This window comes from Canis lupus, chromosome 25 (genome assembly GCF_011100685.1).
Source record: "Canis lupus familiaris isolate Mischka breed German Shepherd chromosome 25, alternate assembly UU_Cfam_GSD_1.0, whole genome shotgun sequence".
Classification (NCBI taxonomy): domain Eukaryota; kingdom Metazoa; phylum Chordata; class Mammalia; order Carnivora; family Canidae; genus Canis; species Canis lupus.
The window spans coordinates 14,875,320-14,901,498 of NC_049246.1; the positions used below are offsets into that span (position 1 = coordinate 14,875,320).

At 38.9% G+C, this 26,179-nt stretch overlaps 1 protein-coding gene across 4 annotated transcripts in view; it reads left to right on the plus strand.

Annotated features, from left to right (window-relative positions):
• MIPEP (mitochondrial intermediate peptidase) overlaps positions 1-26,179 on the plus strand; it is a 174,700-nt gene that overhangs the window by 56,620 nt on the left and 91,901 nt on the right. For all 4 annotated transcript variants that reach the window (XR_005378458.1, XM_038573474.1, XM_038573473.1 and 1 more), the window contains exons 11-14: positions 8,576-8,729; positions 10,386-10,463; positions 11,081-11,285; positions 12,858-12,967. Coding sequence is in view for 3 of the 4 variants with exons in the window: in XM_038573474.1 (XP_038429402.1) it covers positions 8,576-8,729; positions 10,386-10,463; positions 11,081-11,285; positions 12,858-12,967 (547 nt within the window). In the remaining variant the exon portion in view is untranslated. The remainder of the gene's footprint in view (positions 1-8,575; positions 8,730-10,385; positions 10,464-11,080; positions 11,286-12,857; positions 12,968-26,179) is intronic.

Consider the following 26,179-nt stretch of genomic DNA (forward strand, 5'->3'; position numbering starts at 1 on the left):
TCTGTTCCACAGTTCTTCTGGTCTCTATTTCATTGAGTTCTGCTTGAATCTTTATTAACTCTCTTCTTCTGTTTGGTGTAGGTTTTATTTGCTGTTCTTTCTCCAGTTCCTTTAGGTGTGAGGTTAGCTTGTGTATTTGAGTTTTTTCTAATTTTTTTGAGGGATGCTTGTATTGCGATGTATATCCCTCTCAGGACTGCTTTTGCTGTATCCCAAAGATTTTGAACTGTTGTATCTTCATTCTCATTAGTTTCCATGAATCTTTTTAATTCTTCTCTAATTTCCTGGTTGACCCATTCATCTTTTAGCAGGATGCTCTTTAACCTTCATGTGTTGAGTTTCTTCCACATTTCTTCTTGTGATTATGTTCAAGTTTCAAAGCATTATGGTCTGAAAATATGCAGGGGACAATCCCAATCTTTTGGTATTGGTTGAGACCTGATTTGTGACCCAGTATATGGTCTATTCTGGAGAAAGTTCCTTGTGCACTTGAGAAGAATGTGTATTCAGTTGCATTTGGATATAAAATTCTGTAAATATCTGTGAAAGCCATCTGGTCCAGTGTATCATTTAAAACTTTTGTTTCTTTGGAGATGTGCCTAGAAGATCTGTCATTTGCAGAAAGTGCCGTGTTGTAGTCTCCCAGTATAGTGTATAGTTATCTAAGTATGTCTTTACTTTGGTTATTAATTGATTGATGTACTTGGCAGCTTCCACGTTAGGGGCATAAATATTCATGACTGTTAGGTCCTCTTGTTGGATAGATCCTTTAAGTATATTATAGTGTCCCTTTTCATCTCTTATTACAGCCTTTGGGATAAATTTTAATTTATCTGATATGAGGATTGCTACCCCTGCAATATATACCTATTCAGTCCCTGTTTTTGTGGATTATTTCTTTGGGCTTCCTCTTTCTTTTACAGGGTCCCCCTTTATTTCTTGCAGAGCTGGTTTGGTAGTCACAGATTCCTTCAGTTTCTGCCAATCTTGGAAGCTCTTTATCTCTTCTATTCTGAATGAGAACCTTGCTGAATAAAGTATTCTTGGCTGCATGTTCTTCTCATTTAGTACCCTGAATATATCCTGCCAGCCCCCTCTGGCCTCCCAGGTCTCTGTGGAGAGGTCTGCTGTTTAATATTTCTCCCCATATAAATTAGGGATCTCTGGTCTCTTGCTGCTTTAAGGATCTTCTTTTTATCTTTGGAATTTGCAAGTTTCACTATTAAATGTTGAGGTATTGAATGGTTTTTATTGATTTTAGGGGGGACTTCTCTATCTCCTGGATCTTAATGCCTGTTTCCCTCCCCAAATTAGGAAGTTCTCAGCTATGATTTGTTCAAATATGCTTTCTGGTCCTCTGTCCCTCTCGCTGCCCTCTGGAACCCCAATTAAATGTAGATTTTTCCTTCTGAGGCTGTCATTTATTTCCCTTAACCTTTCCTCATGGTCTTTTAATTGTTTTTCTATTTTTTCCTCCGCTTCCTTTCTTGCCATCAACTTGTCTTCTGTGTCACTCACTCTTTCTTCTACCTCATTAATCCTCATCATCATTAGGACCTCCAGTTTGGGTTGCATCTCATTTAACTGATTTTTAATTTTGGCCTGATTAGATCTAAATTCTGCAGTCATGAAGTCTCCTGAATCCTTTATGCTTTTTTCAGAGCCACCAGTAGCTTTATAATTGTGCTTCTGAATTGGCTTTCTGACATCAAATTGTAATCCAAATTCTGTAGCTGTGGCAGAGAGTACTGTTTCTGATTCTTTGTTTTGTGGTGAGTTCTTCTTTCTAGTCATTTTGCTCAGTGCAGAGTGTCTATGAGCAGGCTGCGTCAAGAATATCAACTATGACCTAAGTAAATTTTACCCTATATGATTCTGCCGAGGTCAGAGACCAGAAATTGAAACCAAAGATCAGAATGAAATAAAACAAAAGGACCACTAAAGTGAAAAACAAATTTTAAAACAAAGTAGTAAAAAAAAAGGCCAACAATCCTAAAGAAGAAGAGAAAAAAAGAAGAAAAAAGTGGGGGGACTGGGAGATGGTGGTGGTGAAGAAGTTGTAGTGGAGGGAGAATATAGTCCACCTGAGGGGTTCTAGAGGGTGATCCTCTTGTTTCTGAGTATATTAAGTTCTGTGTATTCAAAGATGCTCAATTCCCAATTTATATAAACCAGAAATACTTGTAGAGAGCTCCAACATTGACCACCAAAACATAAATGAGATAAAAGAGGGGGGCCGAATGGGAATGAGGAATCTCACAGAGTGAACCAGCATGGTATACCACTTGGTTCTGGGTGCATACTGGTCATGTTTTAGAAGGTATTAACTTCTGCCATTGTAGAACAAAATGAGGCAGAGAAAACAAAAACCACAAAAGAAAGCATATCTTGTATATCTCCCAAAATTCAGTTGAGTATGTTGAAGGGAATCTTGAAGTGGAAAATATATCTAAGACCTGTAATTGTAGAAATATGAAAGTCAAAAAGGAAGAATCTTAAAAATGGAGAGGTGGTAAAATATTGTAGTTAAGGTGGGAAAAGAGAAAAAAATTAGAAATTTACAGTCTGATATAAAAACGAGTTGTACTTGAAAAAGGAAAAAAAAAAAAAAGGAGGAGTACCCTCTGGTTCTATATGCTGTAAATCCCTCACCTTCCCCTGCAGCTTTCCAGCGCTGCTTGGTCAGGAACTTGCTCTTCCCCTGTCCTTCCAGCTGGTCCTCTGGGGGAGGGGCCTGCTGTGCTGATTCTCAGGTGTGTGCACCTGGGGGAGTGCCCCGCCCCTGCCAGGTGCCTGGCTCAGCAGGAGCTGTTTACCCCGGGAGGTCCCTGTTCCCTGGCAGCCCGACCCTCCCAGACACAGGGTGACACCAGCCACCACTGGCGGCAGCTAGCTCTCCAGCCCTGGAGTCAGCTCCCGCAGTAACTACCGCAGCATCTAGTCTGCACTGGCCTGGATGCTCCGGGGGCGGGCATCGCTGATCAGCACAGCTTGGGGGCGCCAGGTGGCTGGAGAGTCCTCATCGTCCTGTGCCGGGGAGGGGGGTGCGCAGGATCTTGGGCTGTGTCCCCTGGCGCCCTGGGCTCCGGGGCCTGCGCCGCTGGAATCGCACTCCCGGGGCTGCGCAGCCCCCTCCGCGCGGAGCCACCCCTGAGCTGCTCCCGTGGCCCCCTCCGGCCGCTCTCCAGCCCTTTACCGCACTGCCCCGTGGGGTGTGGCGCACTCTCCCCGGGCGCCTCTCCTCTGTTAGTGACCCCGGGAACCTGGGGGCTCCACTGCCCCTCTTGGGATCCTGCCCGAGTTCCCTGCGTGCACCTTTCTCTCCGGGAAGAATCCGGTGCTGATTTTTAAAGTTCCCGCTTCTACGGGGCGGGGCTCTCCTGTCCCGGGGGCTCCTGGGGTGGGGGTGGGGGGCTGCCCTCCCCCATTTGATTCATTTTTGTTTTTTTTCCGCCTTCCTACCTTGTTACAAGCGAAAACCCTTCTCTCTGTAACGTTCCAGTTGTTCTCTCTTTAAATCTCAGGTCAGATTTGTAGGTTTTTAGGATTGTTTGAAAGTTATCTAGGTAAGTTGGTGGGGCCAGGTGACTTGGAGACCCTGCTCCTCTGCCATCCTGCCCCGTTCTCTATCGTGTAGTTTCTGAAGAGAATGCAGATATACTTTTTATTCTTGCTCCTCTATAGGTAAGGTGATTATTCCGCCCTCCTCCATCTTCTTTGGGGATTTTTTCCTTGTCTTTGATTTTTTTGCAGTTGAAATATGATATTCCCAAATGTGTGTGTTTCTTTAAAGATTTTATTCATTCATGAGAGACACAGAGAGAGAGTCAGAGACACAGGCAGAGGGAGAGGCAGGCTTCCTGCAAGGAACCTGATGTAGGACTCAATCCAAGGACCCCAGGATCATGACCTGAGCAGAAGGCAGGTGCTCAACCACTGAACCACCCAGGTGCCCCCCCCCCCCCCAAATATGTTTTTTGTCCTGCTTGGTGTTCGCCCTTCATTTGGAAAGTTTTCAGCCATTAAGACTTCAAATTTTTTTTTTTTTTTAATTTATGATAGTCACAGAGAGAGAGAGAGAGAGAGGCAGAGACATAGGCAGAGGGAGAAGCAGGCTCCATGCACCGGGAGCCCGACGTGGGATTCGATCCCGGGTCTCCAGGATCGCGCCCTGGGCCAAAGGCAGGCGTTAAACCACTGCGCCACCCAGGGATCCCAAGACTTCAAATATTTCTTCTGTTCCTTTCTTTCTGTGTTCTCCTATAATTCCCATTACATGTACATTACATCTTTTGTAATTATCCCACAATTCTTTGGGTCTTCTCTTCTGTCTTTTTCATTCTTTTTTTTCTTTACATCATTTTCTTAGAAGTTTTTATTGACATTTCTTCAGGCTCACTGAGAGTTTCCTTGGTCATGTCCAGTCTACTGATGAGCATTTTCTTTTATTCTTTTTTAGAGTGTCCATATCTCTGTTTACATTACCCATGAATCTTGTGAATTTCCTTAGAACCCTTGGCATGCTAATCGTAGTTGTTCTGAATTCTCAATCTGGTTATTCTAACACCTCTGACAAACCTGAATTTGGTTCTGGTGCTTGTTCTGTTTCTTCAGACTGTGCTGTTTGTCTTTTATCTATCATGACTTGAAATTGTTTGGTGAAAGTTGAACTTTAGTTAGTTAGACTCTGTTTACTTTTGCTGTAACTGTGGTATTGGAGGGTAAACATATTTTTCCCTTGCCCTATCTATCTATCTATCTATCTATCTATCTATCTATCTATCTCTGATGTGTTTGGGTTTCTCTGGAGACTTCTACTTAAATAATATCTGAGATGTGCAGTTTTTCAACTGTATCTCCTGTTATTTTATAAGGTCCCTATTGCTATGGTGGTGAGGGTGGGGTGGGTGGGATGCATTCTAAAGTTCTGTGATTAGGTCTCAGACTAGTACGAAGCCTGTGCCCTCAGCTCTGACTTCTGCAAGTGCTTTTCAGTTCCCCTTCCATGTTTGGATGAGACGGGGACTGGGTTGGATATTTCTTTTCTCCTAGGTAAATTATGCTCTGGTAAGATAGTTTCTTCTGAGGGCAGCCTTGTTAGGAATAACAGAATTCTTTGGTGTATTTCAAAGGGCTTATTTTTCTTGTCCCCCCCCCCCCCCCACGGAAGCATTGGGAGAATTTTTCTCCATCTTTACTATGAGAACCTAGTAGGGCTATTGGAAAGAAAACTCATGAAAAGTGTGGGAATCCCCCCTAAACTGGGCCTCCCTAGAGTTTTTAACTCTCGGATTTGTCCACACTGAGCCTCCCACAATTTATCAATTTTAGTTTAAATTTTCCTACCTTAATGTTTGTCTACACTGGAGAGTTCTATGAATTGTGATTCTTGTGTATGCCTGCTTGTCTGTATATTTTTTGGAGCAGCATTTTGCTCTGTGACCCCAATTTTATGCTGGATACAAGAAGAGTTGGTGATTTTTAGTTGACTGTTTTACTTGTTGGTAGGATAGAAAAATATCTTCCAGGCTCCTTACATGTCAGGACACTAAAGCCTCCATTATATCCTGTTCTTACAATACATTTTCTCCCCCGTTTCCATCATGTCCCTTTCTTTCCATGCCCTAGCAGCTCTGACTTTTCTTCTCTGTCTTCCTTTTCATCTCTTCATCTGGAAGATCTGTTGACCCTCTTCTCAGGCTGCATCACCCTTCCCGGTGATGCTTCTCCCTCAACAGCTTTAACTAACACCTGAGCAATAAAGCCTCTGACTTAATATCCTGAGTGTCTGACACCTTATGGGCACTTCACAGTCAGTGTCTCCAGAATTGAATTTATTTTCTGTGATTCCTCTGCCCTTCTCCCACAACTGCATCCCACCCTCCCTTCCTCTCCCACAAACATACCCACCTTCCTTTCTTTCTTTTTTTCCTGTTTAGTGCTCTGATCAAATGACTCTGCCATCCCATGCACCTGGCTCAAGCCAGAAACCTATGTGTTATTCTAGACCATTCTTTCTCACTCACATAGTCCCAAAACATTTTCATCTCAAAGAAAAACAAATTCATACCTGCCTCCTCTTCCTTGACCCTACCTGCTTTTGCTTATGTTCAGACCCTAGTTTACTGTCTGCGCTCCTCACCTCTCCTGCATTCCTCCCTCCACACTGTCAACTTCGCAGTGTTCCAGAAATCAGACTGCTTCTCTGTTGCCTAAAAAAGTAGTCTTCCACGTCTCCCAATCTGTAAGCAATTCACTGAGAGTGTGGACATACTGCATTAGAAATTTTGTTTAGATTTATTTTCATTTCAACTTGTAAAAATGTATCCTTTATTTTGTTTTGATTTTAGTGTATGTGCTGCCAAAGCGAGCACCTTTTTTTTTTGTTTTGAAATGTAGAACAATAGCACATGCATATAATTTATTAATATGCATATATTAAGGTTGAATACTTAAAAATTATTTTAAGAATTGGGGTACATAATCAAAAAGTTGAGAGACCATGTGCCTACAATGTGAAGTCCTAATCCCTCAGTTTATGTTCTCTGAATCCTGCCCATGTATGTCCAGACTCCCCTCCCTCTCTTTTCCTTTTTATCCCCACATCAACTCACTCAGGTTTAGCCACTGGTTTAGAAGTTACCAGGCTATTTCCTGACTTCACACTGTTGCTTCTCCCTAGAATTGTCCTTATTTATTGTCTCCACCCCTTCCAGCAGACTCCTGGTCCTGAGTTTCTTTCTGTGACCCCTTCCTGTTCCTACCTTCTCTTCCACAAGTGAAGTCATCATACCCCCTTGCTGGCCCTCCGTCTGTGTCCTTCACTGAGTCCTCTGATGGTGTCTGTAGCACCACTCTGCTGCTACCCCATGTTTGGGAGACCAGAGTAGTCTGTCCACCTCTCTGCCTCCTTTACAGTGAGCTCCAGAGAGACAGACACTCTCCTTATTCCCTAGCTCCAAAAACCAGCGGACTCTTGACAGCCTGCACAAGTATGTGAATCAGTGACAAAGGACACTGAACTGTTGATATATCTTTCACCAGTGAGATCCTTTTTATGAAAAATTGATCAGGAACTAAGTTGTAAATTTGTGGATTTCTAGAGTCAAAATTTCTTTTTTTTTTTTTTAATTTTATTTATCTATTCATAAGAGATACAGAGAGAAAGGCAGAGACATAGGCCAAGAGAGAAGCAGGCTCCATGCAGGGAGCCCAATGCAGGACTCGGTCCTCGGACTCCAGGATCACACCCTAGGCCAAAGGCAGGCGCCCAACCACTGAGCCACCCAGGCATCCCCAAAATTTCTTTTTTTTTTTTTTTTTAAAGATTTTATTTATTTATGATAGTCACAGAGAGAGAGAGAGAGAGAGAGAGAGAGGCAGAGACACAGGCAGAGGGAGAAGCAGGCTCCATGCACCGGGAGCCTGACGTGGGATTCGATCCCGCATCTCCAGGATCGCGCCCTGGGCCAAAGGCAGGCGCCAAACCGCTGCGCCACCCAGGGATCCCCCAAAATTTCTTTTATGGTATAATTTATACATGCTTACTACATCCAATCATTCACTTAGTAATAAGCATACATTTGTATATGTTTTACATGAAGGTTTATATATATTTTGTTTTGATTTTAGTTGATTTTTTATTGAAGTATAGTTGACACACGATGTGATGATAGTTTCAGGTGTACAATATAGTGATTCAACAAGTGTATACGTAATGCTAAGCTCATCATAAGTGTAGCTATCTTCTGTCACCACAAGTATATATTTTGTTAATTCCAGAGACTAGAAATAGAATAAGCTATTCTATTTCTATTATTCTAGAGCCATTCTTTCTAGCTGTGGTCATAAAATTTGGCCTGACCTAATTACCCAAAAGTGAGCACTCACATCATATATTCTGGATGTGCTTTGGCTTATGTTGGAAGAGGACATAAAAAGTCATATTTTAGTGAAGAATAATTAACCTTGCCAGTACATTATGCTTCATTTAAGGTATAGAACTAGATCTGATTGTTTATGTTAGAGACTTTTTCCATTAACAAGTGTTTTACTAGAGATAAAATTTAAATTCACTAAGTATGCCTCAGGACTTGAGTTTGTTATTTATGTGATAGAAGTTGCAATTTTTTAGAATAGAATATATTTCATATTTCATTATAGCTCACACTGGTTAGATTCTGTCGGTATGCATAAAGGAATGTGTGTAGTGTGGGTAATTGAGCTGGATTGCCTAATTAAGTCAGTGCAAGTAAATAGTAGTAGTCTGTCCACCTCTCTGCCTCCTGAAAAGAATGAAGTTTAGGGAATGGTATGTCTACCTAAATTACTCATTACTAATAGTACTCTTGCTTCTAAGAAGTACTACTTACTACTCTTACTACTAAGAATAATTAGACTGCCTTTCTTCTGAAAGTTCCTTGCAAGATAGAGAGATGTACTTTTTTGTTTTCAATTCTTTTTTTAGCTACCATGGTCCTGAATTTTAAATGAAGAAGTTAAAGGAGTTAACTGGATTTACCTGAAGAAGCTGAAGTAAACAAAAATGCTATTAAACCTCTTCTCTTTCTTTTAGGTATAATATTGAACCCAGTTTATATTGCCCATTTTTCTCTCTTGGAGCATGCATGGAAGGCCTAAATATTTTGTTTACCAAACTATTAGGAATTACGTTATATGCAGAGCAGCCTGCAAAAGGAGAGGTATGGTGTGAAGATGTTCGCAAACTGGTAAGTATCCAGTTGGTGTAGAGTTGCACTACATCATCTCTTGGGTTCAGTAATTGAGTTAACAGCAGTTTCATCTTCAAGTTAGCTCTGCCCTGATGGAGTGTGTCTCACCTTATTTCTGTTTCATGAAAAATCCAGGTCAGTGCTTCTGACTTAGGACACTGTTTAAAAAAACATTTTTCTCTAAAATCAGTTGTTGCCCTAAATTGATAGAAACATATAATAGTGAATTCTCTGAAAAAATTTTTTCAGGACTTGATAAAAAGTTGAGTCTTTGTATGTGGACAAATTCTAGTTAAAGGGAAATTTGTCATTACTCTTCATATTCCTGCAGTGCTCAGTGTCCCTTTTGGTTAATTGGCTAATTTCAGAGTCCTTTGTGTCTAACCTTTCCTTTTTTTTTTTTTTTAAACCCTCTTCCCATCTTGTAGGAGCTTATTTGCATAATATATTGATTTATATCCCATATTCTGATGTGACTTAAAGCTTGATGTCCACCTTTCTCTTACTAGGGCCCACTTTATTTGAGATGTGAATGTTTATTTTTTCCTGGTAAGATTATGAGGGTTTATGGACTTGTTTGTGTATCACAAAGGCTCTGTGTAGTTGTTACGCTGTTTTACTTTCTGCCTATATGCGTACTACACTGTACTCTGTTCCAGTATTTCAAGAAAAGAAAGCTGTCTCATGGCCTTCTGGCTGTGTTCTGTGAGAGTGGAATAGGCGTGGTGGTAGAATTGAAAGGATAGAGTAGGAGCACACTTTATCACTGCACTAATTACCTGATTATCTGTGTACTTCACAAAGTGGTGGAGCCTGATAAAGTGCAGAGATACAATGAAAGAAAACTTGGCAAAAGTGAAAGGATGACAATGCAAGTAATGAAAATGTTGCTTCATTACAAGGTGTGAGCCCACCCGGCTTCCCCCAGTGTGGGCTGTAGGCCTCACTTGGGCAGCAGTTATTTGCCAGTTTTATTCATTGCTAATATCCGAATGCCTTGATAAATTTCAAACACCTACTCGGTGCTTAAGAGGTATTTGTTGAATTAATGAATAAATGCCTGTACGAAGTTGTAATGCACAAACCTGAAGTTCTCTGTGGCAGATTGCTTGAGTTGTGACAAGAGAAAGGAGGCAAGCCAAAGGCTATCTGTTGAGATCTCCACAAGCCATTCATCTTCTATAGGCCCAATTTGAGGGAAGGGCATAAATAAAATTACTTATCTTCAGCTGAAGCGAGAAGTAACCTTTTGTTGTATCTGAATTCAAGGGTTCGCATTTTGAGGCATATGTCTACATTGTAAGATTTAAATCTAGAATGGCCTAGCTAGCGCCTCTTCCCAAGTGTCTGGGGAGGTTTCAATGTGAACAGTCTGAAAAGGTGTGTTTGGTTGTGGTTATCCTGGGGCACTAGCGTTTGGGATGAAGGGCTCAAACAAGGAGGGTTTCCTCTCCTGGGAAGAATCCCCAAATCAAAATCCTCTGAGAGGGGAAAATAGAATGTATCTCTAGATAATGTGGGATGGAGAAAGTAATAAAATATCTCTACTTACGGCTATGGATGTTTTATATATAGATTCTTGTTAGTGATGTTTTTCTACTTTTAGAGTTTCTGGTGGCTTCATTCACCACTAAACGTATTTTTTTTTTCCAGGCTGTGGTTCATGAATCTGAAGGATTGTTGGGGTACATTTACTGTGATTTCTTTCAGCGAGCAGACAAACCACATCAGGTGATGCTTTATGTGACTTTCTTTATGTGACTCAGTGTTTCGAAGGCTCAGTTTTAGTTTCTCCATCTGGATAATGAGAGAGCTGCCTTATGGGTTATTGTGAAGAATAAGTGATACAATGCATGTGAATCTCAGCCTGTTAGCAAAAGCTACTCCAAAATCCTTCCTTTGCTATGGTTCAGAGTTAGTCACTTCTGAGCAATGAAGATAATTAGGTATGAGAAGTGTCTCCCTGTTTATTGCCTGACACATAGAAGGGGTTCAGTAAGCATTAGTATCCCTACCCCCAGTGGTTCAGTGTCTGTGCCCTTCCCACTTGCTTGTGTACAGTTGAGTGTGTGGATCTAAGGTCTTTGATGACTGTGTTTCCAGCATCGGGTATAACATCTCAATACATATTTTTGGAGTGAATGAATCAACACAAGCTTAAGGTAAAAACTTAAAATTTTAACAAAATAAAAAATGTTAGGAAAAAGTACCTATGACTAAATAGAAGAGTAGGACTAAGGTAAATTTGAACTGAGACATCTTGGTGCAATTTTATATTCATTAAAACTATTTTATTCTTCAGATTACCTAATACTTTCTTCTCTTTTTTTTTTTTCTGACCCTTCAAGGATTGCCATTTTACAATCCGTGGAGGCAGATTAAAGGAAGATGGAGACTATCAGCTCCCAGTCGTAGTTCTTATGCTGAATCTTCCCCATTCCTCAAGGAATTCACCAACTTTATTAACTCCTGGAATGATGGAAAATCTTTTCCATGAAATGGGACATGCCATGCATTCTATGCTGGGACGAACTCGTTACCAACACGTCACTGGTGAGCCATTAAGAGGGCGCTTCTGTTTAACAACCATCTTTTAAAAACATGTGTTTTATTTTAAATTGGAAAAAAAAAAGCTCTTTATTTAGAAAATCTGATCGTTTCATATTGTCAGGTGGTCGTTTCTTGCAGGTTGCCTCATCTCATCCTTCTACTTGTTATGCAACCTGTTCATCTTACATTTTTCTCCTTCTTCGCTAATAGTTCTGACTGAGGACTATCTCAGTTGTCTTCTGAATTTTCACTTTTACATTTTATCTTTTTTTTATGGAATTGAAGTTTTTGGCTATGTCTGTGTGAATAAATATGTGTTTCCTTAGTACCTAGAACAGAGTAAGTGAAAGAATGTTGCTTCTTTTTCTCCAGAATCAGTTAGAATACATATTAAATCATACTGAAAAAAAAAAATAAGATACTTCCTATGCTTTCCCCCTGTGTAATATGGCATTCTTCCAGCTGGTATGTGACCATATTTGATGATATTATATGTAGGCTTTCCTCTTAGTTGTTTCATCTCTAAGTCTTAAGCTCCCTATCCCAATTGGTCAGCTTTAGATCACCTGCTAAATTGCTGTCATTCAGTATTTATTAACTAACTTTGTATACCCAGTATTTGGGGGGAGAAGAAGATATTTGAAAAGACTATAGATTAGCTGGACAGAATCATAAGATGTCACCAGAAAGTTCTTACAGGATTTTGCTTTAAGTCATTTTAAGTTTAAAATATTGTTTTTTGGCATTGAGGGTTGACTTTGTTACAAGAAGCAAACAACGGTTTTAAAAGGTACTTTTAAAACAAATGAAGGGTTGGATAAAGAAGAAGTGATGATATATTCTATGAAATAGTACTTAGCCATGAAGAGTGAGAACTTCCATTTGTAATGACATAGATGGAGCTAGAGGGTATTAAGCTAAGTGAAATAAGTCAGAGAAAGACAAATAGCAGATGATTTCACTTATTTGTGGAATCTAAAAAACAAATGAACAAACGGACAAAAAACCAAACAGTCTTTAAAATACAGAGCACAAACTGGTGGTTGCCAGAAGGGAGGGCTTTGGAGGATGGGTGAAATAGGGGAAGGGGATTAAGAGGTATTCACTTGCAGTTATAAAAGAAATAAGTCATGGAGATGAAAAGTACAGCATAGAGCATAGAACAAGCAAACAAATAAATGAAGGATAAAAGCATTCTGTGGTAGAATTCAGTGAATTGATACAAATGGTTTATTAATTACAAGAATGTTTTAATTTGCGTCTTGTGTGTAGACCAGCAGAGCTGAGGTCGGATTTATTTGTAGAGAGTGAGGCGTTGCTTTATAAGGTGTTTTATCCAGCTGTGCAAATATTTTGTTTTACTTTTGATACACAGGGAAATATATGGGATTATAATAAACTTTTCTGCAAATATGTGCAATAATTTTATAGAAGCAAAATATTGATTTAATGAATTAAATCTTACAGTTCATCAGAAGTACAAATAAAAGTTTTTAAAGAGTACATAAAAAGTAAGATAAATATGTTGATTTGATTCATGCCAACCTTTTTTTTTTTCTTTCCTCCCCATTTTAGGGACCAGGTGCCCTACTGACTTTGCTGAGGTTCCGTCTATTCTGATGGAGTACTTTGCAAATGACTATCGGGTGGTTACCCAATTTGCCAGACACTACCAGACCGGGCAGGTAGGGCAGACACAAGCAAAGTGCTGTCCTCTGGGTGGTGGCGGTCAGCTTTCCCAGCCCATTGCATAATGTGGAGCTCCTCAGGACGGTCACCCTCTCTTGGAACCAGAATCCTTCTGCTGTGTTTTTATTGTACTTTTAGTTTTTTGCCAGCCAGTAGAGCTGCTCTGTCTTACATGCTAAGTCCTAGCTCATTTAGTCCTCACAACTCTGCCCTGAGGGAAGTGCTTCTTTCCTGTTTTCTGCACGGGGAAACAACCTGATTCCAGACAATAGTCCTTCAAACCTGTCTCGCTTCAGAAAAGCCATTGGTCTTTCCTCTTCATTTATGCCTTTGAGTATTTGTTTTCTTGGTTTAAATTTTTCCGTTGTTTTGTAAAACTGAACAGCAGTGCCCTCTTTTCCCATCATGCCTTGCACAGTAGGTCTAAAAATTCTTCAGCTTCAGAGTTTTGATTTCAATAGTTGGATTTAAAGTGGAACTTGAAAGATTTTAAAGTTTTATAAACTAGGAAGACAATGAGAAAGCTCTTACGGTGAGTTGGCCATAAACCTAACTATGGACATAGTGCCGTGTACTGTCCACCTGCTTTGTGAAATATCTTCTCCTTCTCTGAGAACTTGGATTATATAATTACTGTCACATTAGTTGATGTTTCCTCCTTAGATTGTACCTCCTTGAGTGCAGCTGTGAAATTACAGTCATCTTTGGATCCTTAGCACTTAGAGTCCTATAGCACATAAGAAGCACTAAAAGAAATTATAAATGAAGGGATGAATGGAATCAGAAAAAAATCACCAAACCCACCTTTATGTCTGAGTCTTTTTCTAGTGCAATTTGGTCATTTCTAATTTGGGAGCTTGATTTCATCTGTTACTGTCAACAGGGGAGTTTCTGGCTAACTAATCTGACTGGGTCTTTGTCATAATTTAGCTCCATTATTAAGGTGACAGAATTGAGATATTGGTAATCAATGAGCTACCTGTCCATTAACCTGCAGAGAGAACCCAGCCAGTAACAGAAACACAAACCATCAAATAATAGTACATTCTGCCCATGGGTCTATATTTTGGGGCTTGGGAATGATCCAAAAGACCTGATTAAGCCCTTCCTTTGATCTCCGGCCCCCCTGCACCTGCTGTAGGGTGCAGAGCCAGGGGGTGCCAGAAGAGGCTTCATGCAGGAAGTGCTGGAGTTGCTGGGTCTGGAAAAAATATGTAAAAGGGGCAGTTTGCCAGTCGGCTCTCTCAGCCCCTTTCCATCTCATTAAAATCTATTTATTGAGAACACTAAGGACATACATGGGGCCTTCAGTCAGGAAGTAGTTATTGAGTTTTTATTATGTACCAGGCACTGTTCTCAGCATCTGAGAAACATCCTGAGAAACAGCCAGGAGTAAGTGAGACAACATTCTGACACTCAAGGTCTTTAAATCTCAGCGGAACTAAGAGCTAAAGACAAGGTCATTCCAGCCAGAAGGAAAAGCCTGTAAAGTCACAGAAAAATCTGAGACCATGACAAGATGCTGGTAGTGGCAAGAACAGAAGGAAGAAAAAGGAGAGACAGGAAAACACTGGAATGTTCTTGTTTCTAGGATTCACTCCCAATCCCTGCAGTCCTCTTGCCCCCACACACTTTTTAATCCCAGCTAATTTACTAGACCACCGTTTGTGACTTGACTGGTTTTTCTTGGCCATTGTTTACACTGGGTTTTGCTCTCACAATTCCTCTTGGGAGTTGTGTCTGGTCCTCCTGGCTCTCAACTCTGCCCAAGCCCATTTGTTCCTTAGCCTTTGGCAGACACTTCCCTGGGTTCTACCTTTGAACCCGTGTCCTTGCTCAGCCCTGAGCAGGGCGCAAGTGAAGACTTGCAAATATGTAGTGAAGCAATGGTGAGGGCCAGAATGAAGGAATTGGCTGTCCAGGGCCTGGAAGAGCAGAGTTCAAGAGCTCTTGGAGACTTAATTGGAAGAATTTGAGGCTAGTTGGATACAAGGGTGAGAGAGGAGAATAAAAAATGGAGGCTCCATAAAAAGAGAATTCTGGAAGAGGTCCAAGTTTGAGGAAGGAAGAGTTCTTTTTTGGCCATATCCATGGGGCCATTAGTAATACAACTCTAAAATCCAGATTCAAATAGAAACTGCAATGTGTGGAGGTAGTTGGCAATTAAAGTATGGCCTGTGAGAGAAAAGCAGGCACTTGAAGAAGCAGCATCACCAGGAAAGGAGCTGAGGAGCTTAGATTGTGAAGGGGATCTGAGAAGATCAAACATAGGTAAGAGGTTTGCCATGAGCCTCTCAGAGTAATACTTAAAGCAGAAAGTTAAATCTCGTGCTGAAATTCACCATGATTACTAAAATCAGTTTTAAAAATGTTATCTATTTACAAAATAGAACCATCAGAAGAGCAAAGAAAGGCAAGAGCCACTAATAATGTCATGTCCCAAAACAGGACTATTCTTATTTTATTATTGCATTCTTCTGTAAGAAGAGCCATTCTTGAACAAGATAGTTTCAAGATAACAACAGTAGGTCCAAAAATACACTTGAAACTGAAAGAAAATGGAAAGAAACAGTAAGCTTCTTTGAATTAATTCAAGTTTCAGATTCAGAAGACACATCCAGTGGGCTAAAGGGACTTGCAGACACAGTCTCTAAAGAATTTAAAATAATTTTGCGATTCATATGGAGAACAGAGAGTGCCAGGAGGCCAGAAACATGTAACTGCCTTGAGTTTCGCAAAGGGCTTGCCTCTTCTTGTCACTAATTAAGATACCAAGTGGCTAGATGATTTCATTTTAAGGGCAGTTTTAGCCTTAAGGACAAGGAGTTAATTCCCTAAAATCCAAGGCTTTGTAAATAAATGACATTAAAGCCCATAAGAAGAATAACAGGGTTGCGTCTTTAGGCTTCATTTCCTATTCTGCTACATATTAGGAAAGGATTTTTTTTTTAACCATCATGTGGTATATTTCAGAGAACTCTTAGAGTAAGGATAATATATCAGTGACTTATTAACACCTACAAATATTTTATCTTAACTAGAGCATGGCATAGCCAATGAATTCCTTGTGGTTGAGGAATGAGAAGCATGCTTATCAGATTTGTAGGGGCCATACAGCTGTCAGAGATAACAAATGCCAGGGGTCCTCATTTGAGATTCAGAACTGTCTTGACAAGCTACAACATCAAAGTTGAAGCAGAATTTCTTGTCCATTAATCTTAAAATTAATAACACAAGTAGAGGAGTACAGACTTGGTAGCTGCTCATGTGAAAAGCGCTCAGGTTTTTGGACATAGTAGACAGAACTGAACATCATCAACAGCCTGATGGAGTCTCCCCACTGATCTTCTAGCTCAGGCTACATTAGGGACCTGTACCATATAAGGAGCTGGAGATGACTGGCTCTCTTCTTGGTGCTTATTTCTTCCCATCTCAAGCCTAACCCTTTTCCCGTTGCTCCCAGTAAGCAGAAAATTATCTACAGGTAGGCCTCGCACTTCTGGAAACGTGATCCTTATTCTCCCTTAAACATTGTTTTAACTTCTTTTTAGTTGTACTAACAATAATGTAAAAGTTACTATCGGAACCTTGTGTAAGTGTGCCCGTCAATGGTATGAAGTACCTTCTTATTTTTTGCTCCTATCCCCACCATTTGCCTCTAGAACTCTCTTCATCTTACAAACCGAAGTTCTGTCCTTGTTAAACAACTCCTTAGTTATTCTCCCCCCGGCCCCTGGCAACCATCTTTCTACTTTCTGTCTCTGAATTTGACTATTCTAGGTACCTTGTATCAGTGGATTCCTGTAGTCTTTGTCCTTTTCTTTTTTTTTTTTTTCTTTGTCCTTTTCTAACTTAGCATATTGTTTTTAAAGCTCATCATGTTGTAGCCTCTGACAGAGTTTCCTTCTCTTTAAAGGCTGCATAGCATTCCACTATGGTATAGACCACATTTTTTGTGTCTCTTCATCCACAATGGATACTTGGGTTGCTTCCATCTTTTGACTATTGTGAACATCGGTTTATAAATAGCTGCTTGAGTCTCTGTTTTCAGTTCCTTTGCATATATATCCAGAAGTGAGGTTGCCCGATCAAAAAGAAAGTCTATTTTAAATATTTTGAGGAACCACTAGACAGTTCTCCCCAGTGACTGCATCTTTTTTACATTCCTACTTTGTACACTGTTGAGCACAAGGTTCTAATTTCTCCACATCATCATCAACACTTGTTATTTTCTGATTTTTTTGATAGTAGTCATCCGAATGGATGTGAAGTGGTGTCTCATTGTGGTTTTGTTTTTGTTTTTTGTTTTTTTTTAATTTTTATTTATTTATGATAGTCACAGAGAGAGAGAGAGAGAGGCAGAGACACAGGCAGAGGGAGAAGCAGGCTCCATGCACCGGGAGCCTGACGTGGGATTCGATCCCGGGTCTCCAGGATCGCGCCCTGGGCCAAAGGCAGGCGCTAAACCACTGCGCCACCCAGGGATCCCTCATTGTGGTTTTGATCTTCATTTGCCTGATGACTAGTAATGTGAAACATCTTTTTATATACTTTTTGACCATTTGTATATCTTCAGAAATGTCAGTTCAAGTCTTTATTATTATATTATAATTGGATTGTCTCTTTTTATAGTTATGGGGTTGTAGGAGTTCTTTATGTATTCTGACTGTTAATCCCTTATCAGATATATGATTTGCAAGTATTTTCTCCCATTCTATGGGTTGCCTTTTCAGGATATTGATTGTGTCCTTCGATGCACAGTTTTTAATTTTGATATAGTCCAGTTAATCTATTTTTCTTTTATTTTGTTGGCTGTGCTTTTGGTGTCATATCCATGAAATCATTGCCAGATCTGATGTTATGAAGTTTTTCCCCTATGTTTTTTTCTAAGACTTTTATAGTTTTAAGTCTTATGTTTAGGTCTTCGATTGATTTTGAGTTAATTTTAGCAGATGATGCAACTTATTTTTCTTATTTTAGTAATTCTGAAACTGATAATCTCTTGTTAACTATCTATTTATTTAATGGTGTAAGTGTGCCCCAGGTACATTTTTTTAATACAATTGTTACATTCCTGGATTCAAGAAAATAAGATAGTCTTAGCCCCTACACCAAAGTTAAAAACACTAAGCACTTCTATGGTGTAGTTTAAAAGCCTGACCCTTGACTCTCATCCCTATATCCATCTCCATGAGGAAGGTAGGCTGTCCCTGACTCTCAGATTATTTGGAGTATCCAGAGTTTTTCTCATTGTTATTACACAGGCAGGGATGAAGATCAAATATATATTTCTTATATCACAATATCACACCACCCTGTTTCCCTTCAGCAGTGTCTGCCTCTGTCCCCTTTGTCCATAGTTTGCAACCAGTAATATCTAAGCCCCCTTACTCCCCAGCAACTCTCCCCCCACATTTGCATTGTTCCCATCTTTTCCCACAATACTCTTTCTGCATATTGTATGGAGCAGGTGGCAAACCCCAGTGTATTTCAGTGTGTACTCAAGTATTCTGTTCAGTGTGGGATGCCATGTTCTGCAGTGACATTGGTGAGTTAGAAAATATTCTGAAGAGTAGCCTGCTACATTAGTATAAAATTAGAAACCATCTCACATTGGGAATGATGTAAGACTAAAAAAAGAAACTGCAATGTGTTGTATAGTATCTGAAGGATGCCATGTAAGAGTAAAAAGGTAATTGTTCAATGTCATTCCAGAGTAAAAACCAATGGTACTGGTAATAGTGGATGGGGGTTATAATGAAGCTGATTTCAATTCAGTAGATTCTTCTCATGAGTGATTAGAAAGAAAGTGCCTCTGAAAGTAATAAACTTTTAATTTAGTATTTAATGTTGAAAAATAACTTCTATAAAATGAACAGGTGTGAACTTAAACCCAACTTAAATTACTATATGTTCCTCTCTGAAAGAAAGGACAACCCTGAATTCTTATTAATTTTTGTTTAAAAATCGTTTTTTGCCACATGAGTTATTGATTCATAAGCAACATGGTGTTTAGTTTTGTTTTTGAGCTGTACAAAAGTGATATTATACTGTTTATAATCAATGTGTGCTTTTCCCAGTTATATGCCTAAAGCTTATCAGGGGTGCATGTAACTGCGGTCTGTCTACTTTCAATTCAGTATAACTTTCCATAGTTTGTTAAGTCATTCTCTGTCATCGGTCACAAGGATTCTTCCAGGTTCTTGCTAGCTCACCCAATTCTGCTGCGAGCATTTTTATACTTTTTGTATTCATGTGAAAGACTGGAATTGCTGGATTTGTAGGGGATGTGTGATTTTAAGTTTATGTGATAACGCCAAATTGCCTTTCAAAGTATTTGTATTTATTTGCCTTCCTCTTAGCAAGGGTTCCCCTCACACCACATCCTCACTAGCATCTGATATTGTCAGAGTGACAATATCAGAGTGGATTTTGCCAGCTTTATGGTTAAGAAATACAATGCTATTGTGGCCTTTACTGGTAAGCAGCATTCCCTGGCTACTTTTAAAGTTGAATAGCTTTTTATGTTTTTATTGTCCGTTTTTGTTTTCTTTCAATGTCTGTTTGTCTTATGTGCATTTTTCTATGCGGTGATTTACTTTATTCTTTTTTTTTTTTTAAGATTTTATTTATTTGTTCATGAGAGACACAGAGAGAGAGAAAGAGAGAGGCAGAAACACAGGCAGAGGGAGAAGCAGTCTCCATGCAGGGAGCCTGACGTGGGACTCGATCCCGGGTCTCCAGGATCAGGCCCTGGGCTGAAGGTGGTACTAAGTCGCTGAGCTACCGGGGCTGCCCGATTTACTTTATTCTTATTGATCTCTCCTCCTTCTTGCTATGTTAGAACAGTAATCCTGTGGTAGGCATATGTCTCCTCTCAGTTTGTGGCTTGTCTTTTCACTTTCTCTGTGGTATCTTTTGATGGATTTAATTCCTGCATTTTAACATTGTTGAATTGAGCAATCTTTTCTTTATAGTTAGTGCTTCTTAGATCTTATTTGAGAGACATTTGTTTCCTTAAAAGCCATAAAGATATTCTTTTGTTTTTGTTTTCTTCTGAACATTATAATGCTTTTCCTTGATTTTTCCTCTCTCTGTAATCCAGTTGGAAATTCTCTATGTGTTTAGTACAGGGTAGAATCCATTTTCCTTTCTGGTCAATGGATAGCCCTGTCCTAGCACTGTTACTCATTCTCTGGTGACCCATCATGAAGCACGTACCCACTATATGCAATAAGCTGCTTATGGGATTTTTCTTTTATTTCACTGTTTACACTTTTTGCCCTGATACTAGTACCATTCTGTCTTTATTATGGCAGCTTCATCAAGGCTTCCTCCATTTGTTTTTCAGAAATTTCTTGTCTATTCTTGAATTTTTGTGTTCATTCATATACATTCAGAACTAACTGACCTATTTAAAAAAAAACAAAAACAAACTGAGAAGAGTTTGGCTAGGATTATTAAATCAGTAGATCAATTTGGAGAGAACTGATATCACTCCGTATTGATCTTCCGATACATGACTGTGGTATACTTCTCCATTTCTTAGGTGTTTTTTGTTTTGTTTTGTTTTTTAAAGATTTATTTATTCATCAGAGACAGAGACAGAGGCAGAGACATAGGCAGAGGGAGAAGCAGGCTCCCTGCAGGAAGCCCATGCAGGACTTGATCTTAGATCCCAGGATCACGCCCTGAGCTGAAGGCAGACGCTCAACCTCTGAGGCACCCAGGTGTCCCCATTTCTTAGGTGTTTTAAGTCATTTAATAAAGTTTTAAATTTTTTTCCTAAGGCTCAACTTCTGCTATACTTAATCTTAGATGCCCTACTTTTTTGAAGCTATTATAAATAATATATTTTTTTAAATTCTATTTTCTTTCTTTTTTTTTTAAGATTTTATTCAATTATTCATGAGAGACACACACACACACAGAGGCAGAGACATAGGCAAAGGGAGAAGGAGGCTGCCTGCAGGGAGCCTAATGTGGGACTTGATTCCAGGACTCCAGGATCATGCCCTGAGTGGAAGGCAGACCCCCAACCACTGAGCCACACAGGCATCCCTGAATTATATTTTCTAATTGTTACTATTGTTTAAAGGAGCTATTGGGCAGCCTAGGTGGCTCAGCAGTTTAGTGCCGCCTTCAGCCCAGGGCGTGATCCTGGAGACCTGGGATCGAGTCCCATGCTTCTCCCCCTGCCTGTGTCTCTGCCTCTCTCTCTCCCTATGTCTCTCATGAATAAATAAAAAAAATCTTTTTTTAAAAGTAAAAAAACAAAGGAGCTATTTATCCTTTTTTGTATATAGATTTTATTTCCACTTTGCTAAACTTTCTTTTTATTTTGGGTAACTTACCTATAGAATTTGTAACCTTTTTAGCCAGTTAACTTTTGCTGCAAAAATGACAATTTTATTTTTTGTTTTCAACTTCTATCTCTTTTTATTTCTCTTTCTTGCCTTATTTGACTTACCAGAATCTCCAGAACAGTGTTGAATAGACGCTGTAATATGGTCATTATTTGCCTTTATCCTGATTTCTAAAATAAATGTTTTCAGTGTCTTATCGTAAAGAAAGATATTTGTAGCACTTGACAGGATGAGCACTGGGTGTTACTCTGTATGTTGGCAAATTGAACACCAATAAAAAATAAATTTATTATTAAAAAAAAAGATATTTGTTGTAAATTTGGTGGAGATCTCAGGAAAAGGAAATTCTTTCCTATTTCTAGTTACTTTTTTTTTTGATCATTAGTGGGTATTACATTTAAAAAAATTATTTAAATTCAATTAACATATTATTGGTTTCAGAAGTAGAGGTTAGTGTATTTTATCAGATTTTGTGTGTGTGCATCTTTTCAGATAATTGGGTTGGTTTTTTCCTTCAGTCTCTTAATGTAGTGAACATTGCTGTTAAATGTTAAACCATTTTTGCATTGCAGGATTAGATAGGCTTGGTCCTAACTTATTTTTAACACAGTGCTGGCTTCGGTTTGCTAATGTTTTCATACAGAAGATTTTTGCATCTGTATTTATGAGAGACTGGCTTATGATTTTTCGTTGTCCTCTTGTTCTTTGCTTTGTTAATATTAAGAATATACCATTTCTTAAAATGAGCTTCCAAATGTTCCTTTTTTTCCCTTCTGTTCTTTAAAAGTGCTTTTATATAATTGTATTAATCTGTTTCTTGAAACTTTGTCAGAATTCATCTCTAAAACCATTCAGGACCTATTATTTTCTCTGTGGGAAGATTTTTTTTTTTTAAAGACTGATTCCTTAATAGTCCCAGCAGTCTTTGGGTCTTCTTTTCTTTTAAGTAAGCTTTGCAAAGTTGTAATTTTCTAGAAATTTACCCATTTAATCCAAGTTTTCAAGTTTATTGGCATAAAGTTATTTATATCATTCTTTTTTATCCTTCAAATCCTGCTAAACGTGTAGCTATATCCTTTTCATTTCTAATACCGTTCTCTTATTTTTTCTCTATTAATCCTGGCAGAAGTTTGTCTGTCTTTTTAATGTTTCCAAAGAACTAATGCATATTTTGTTTATCCTCTTTGTTTGTTTTAGTTCACTTATTATTCTTCTTTCCTTCCTCCTTCTTTGTTTGTATCCCTCAATTAAGGTGGGCACTGAACTAATTCAATTTCAATATAATCTAACATGTCTGTTCACAATTTAATGCTATAATTTTAAATTGTGCTGATGCAGCGCTTTAGCTGCATGCCATGCTTTTAATATAAAATCTTTCTAATGTTGCTAATTGCATTGTAATTTCCCCTTTGATCCACAAGTTGTTAGAAATATAGTTTAAAAGTTTTAAACCTTTGCTTATCTTTTTCTTATTTATATTTAATTAGTATACCTATTACTGATTCTTTGTGGGTTTTTGATATTTTATACCTTAGTATGTCCTCAGTTTTTTGGGAATGTTTTGTTTGTGCCTGAGTACATTGTGTATTTTCTGATTGTTGGGTCTGGGGTTGCATGTAAGTCTGTTGTTAAGACAATCTTTTCATTGTGTTGTTTAGGTTTTTGATATGTAACTACTTTTTTTGAACTAGCAAAAATTGAGAGGTGGAAATCTTCCAGGATGATGGATAATATTTTCACCTTAGTTTTACCTATCTTTTTTTTTTTTTTTTTTGAAGTTAGGACTTTATTTATTTAGAGCAGTTTTAGGTTCACAGCAACACTGAGAAGGTGGTACAGAGATTTCCCATATACTCCCTGCCACCCCCCCATAGGTAGAGCTTCCCCCCATTATATTCCTCCAGCAGAGTTGTATGTGTTTGTTACAGTTGGTGAACCTACACTGACACATCATAATCCTCCAAGTCCATAGTTTATATTAGGGTTCACTCTTGGCGTTGTACATCCTGTGAATTTGGACAAATGCCATCATGGCATCATACCCAGTTTTCACTGCCTTATAAAATTTTCTTTCTTTATTCCATGTATTTTGAGTATATTTTATTAGATGCATAAATATACAGAATTGTTAAATTTTCCTGATGAACTATTTCTTTATTCCTCATGTGTTGTCCTCTTAATCTTCATAATGCTTCACCTGAAAGTTTTTTTTCTGATAGTCTTGCAACCCTAATTAGGTCACTAATCATTAAATAGAGTCGTATGCAGGACACCTAGTTGGCTCACTCAGTAGAGCATGCGACTCTTGATCTCGGGGTGTGAGTATAGAGATTACTTAAAAATAAAACTTTAAAGAAGGAAAAATACTGGGGTGCCTGGGTGGCTCAGTTGGTTGAGCATCTGGCTTCCACTCAAGTCATAATCTTGGGGTCCTGGAACTGAGCCCTACATCAGGCTCCCCTCTCACTGGAGAGTCTGCTTCTCCCTCTTCCTCTGCCCCTTCCCCTGCTCATGCGTTCACTCTCTCTCTCTCTCTCTCTCTCTCTCTCTCTCTCTCAAATGAATAAATAACATCTTAAAGAATATATATAATCATTTGATTTTTGAGAGAATCTACAGCTTTTGTACAATTTTGTGCATTGGCCACCACTAAAATTTGTTGCTCTAGGTAACTTTCTCACAAAATATTTATCAAATAATAGGAATGAACATTTATTATTTTATATGTTTATCGTATTTAATCCTATCTAACAATGAAGTAGGTACATGGTTATCCACACTTTATAGAAACTGATTTAGGTTAATTTGCCCAAAGGTCACACAATAGTAACATGGGGGTTGGTCTCTTAGTTTCTTTTTTTTTTTTTTTTTTTTTTTTTTTTTTTTTTTTAAATTTTTATTTATTTGTGATAGTCACAGAGAGAGAGAGAGAGAATGAGGCAGAGACACAGGCAGAGGGAGAAGCAGGCTCCATGCACCGGGAGCCTGACGTGGGATTCGATCCCGGGTCTCCAGGATCGCGCCCTGGGCCAAAGGCAGGCGCCAAACCGCTGCGCCACCCAGGGATCCCCCGGTCTCTTAGTTTCTATTTGTGATGTTAGTAGACCTCTTAGTATCACATCAGAACTTTCTTAAATTTCTGTCAGTTGCTAAAATCAATATTATAACATATGGGTGTTTTCTTTTTTCCAGTTTTTAGTGTGGTAGGAAATGGCTTATACTTCTTTTACAGTATGTCTTGGAAAATCCAAGACCTCTTTCCATTTTGTTATTTTTAGAACAGTAGAATTCTAGTGCTTTCATTTTAGAATGTTCTGTGCTGCGTCATTGTTAGATTTAGTTTGTGAAAGTCAGCCCAAGGGTAAAATTGCTTAAGATCTATTTCCAAGGAGACAGATAGGCTTGTAATAAATCTTCTGTCATTCTCTCTCAGGAGATATGAACAAGGATTGAAGGTAAAAATCATAGCGCCACTGGAACTAGATTAGTTTTGGCAGGTTTAAGTTGTTTTGAAACTTATTTTCAGCTTTCATGCTTCTCAATTATGTCTAGACAAGAACAGTGAGCTGGGAGGCGGAGGCGGGTCTGAGCTTGGTCTTCCACCACACACACTTGACCTCTGATGAGTCCCTGAACTTGTCTGAGGCTTCTCTGCTTTTCTTTATTTTTTAATATCTTTTTTAAAAAATTTTATTTATTTATTTGAGAGAGAGCATGAGCAGGGGGAAGGGGCAGAGGGAGAGGAGAAGCAGACTCCCTGTTGAGCAGGGAGCCCCAATGTCGGACTCGATCCCAGAACCCTGAGATTATGACCTGAGCCGAAGGCAGATGCCTAACCGACTGAGCCACTCAGGTGCCCCAGCTTGCAATAAAAATGCAAATTTAGAAGTTAAAAATTAATACCCCCATACTTACCTCAAAAACTAGTTTTTGAGTCAAATTTTGTAATATATGTAAAGTGTGAACACGGTATTATTGGAGTTTTTTTAAAGAATAAAATGGAAGTTAGAACTCTATCACACATTAAAATATTTAACTGAACCCTGTAAAAGTCAAAGTACTTCTGTCTATTTCTCTGAACCATCAGTGAGTCTGTGATAACATATAAGCATTTCTAAAGATTCCTTTTTCTCATTTCATCTTAGTTTGTCAGAAGCAACACTACGAGTCATGGAAGCTAAAAGCAATGTTATTTCCTGTGGATTTAGATCTGAGATTTTTGTCTCTTTGGGAGTAGGCAGCTTTTTCATTATATTGATTATGTGCCATCTGGATTATAGGATAATAGCAAAACAGACTAGTTGATACATGCTGAGTCCAGTTGTTTTCCCGTTATAGGCACGTGTGGAGATTTAGTGCTTGGGGTGGTATGGGATCAAGCTGCAAAATTGAAGCTGCCGACTCATACCCTGGACAGCTTTGATGCTCGGCTTTCTGCCTCTGAAGGCTTTTCTTGTTCTGGATGACCATGTCTCAACAAGTTTATGTCATTAGATCCAACATGTTCCTAAAGGATATCAGTGCTAGGAGTTCTTTGCTTTGGGAAGAGCTGAATTTATTACCATAACAAGGGTTTGTACCAGAGAATGTCTTCACTTTTAATATTTATGCAGCTTTTACCATAATAAATTTTCTAAATGGTCATAAATAAAACAAGCTATTTTATCACAGTGACTTGGCTCTGGAAGAGTCTGATGCCAAAACTTTTAACAAGACATTATTTAAATTAGACTGGTGAGATTGTGAAGTGATAGAAAATGTCTGGAAAACATGAGGTTATATGCTTACAAGTTGAGCTCATGGGGAAACATTCAGAGAATTCAAGTAATGCTGATTTCGTTA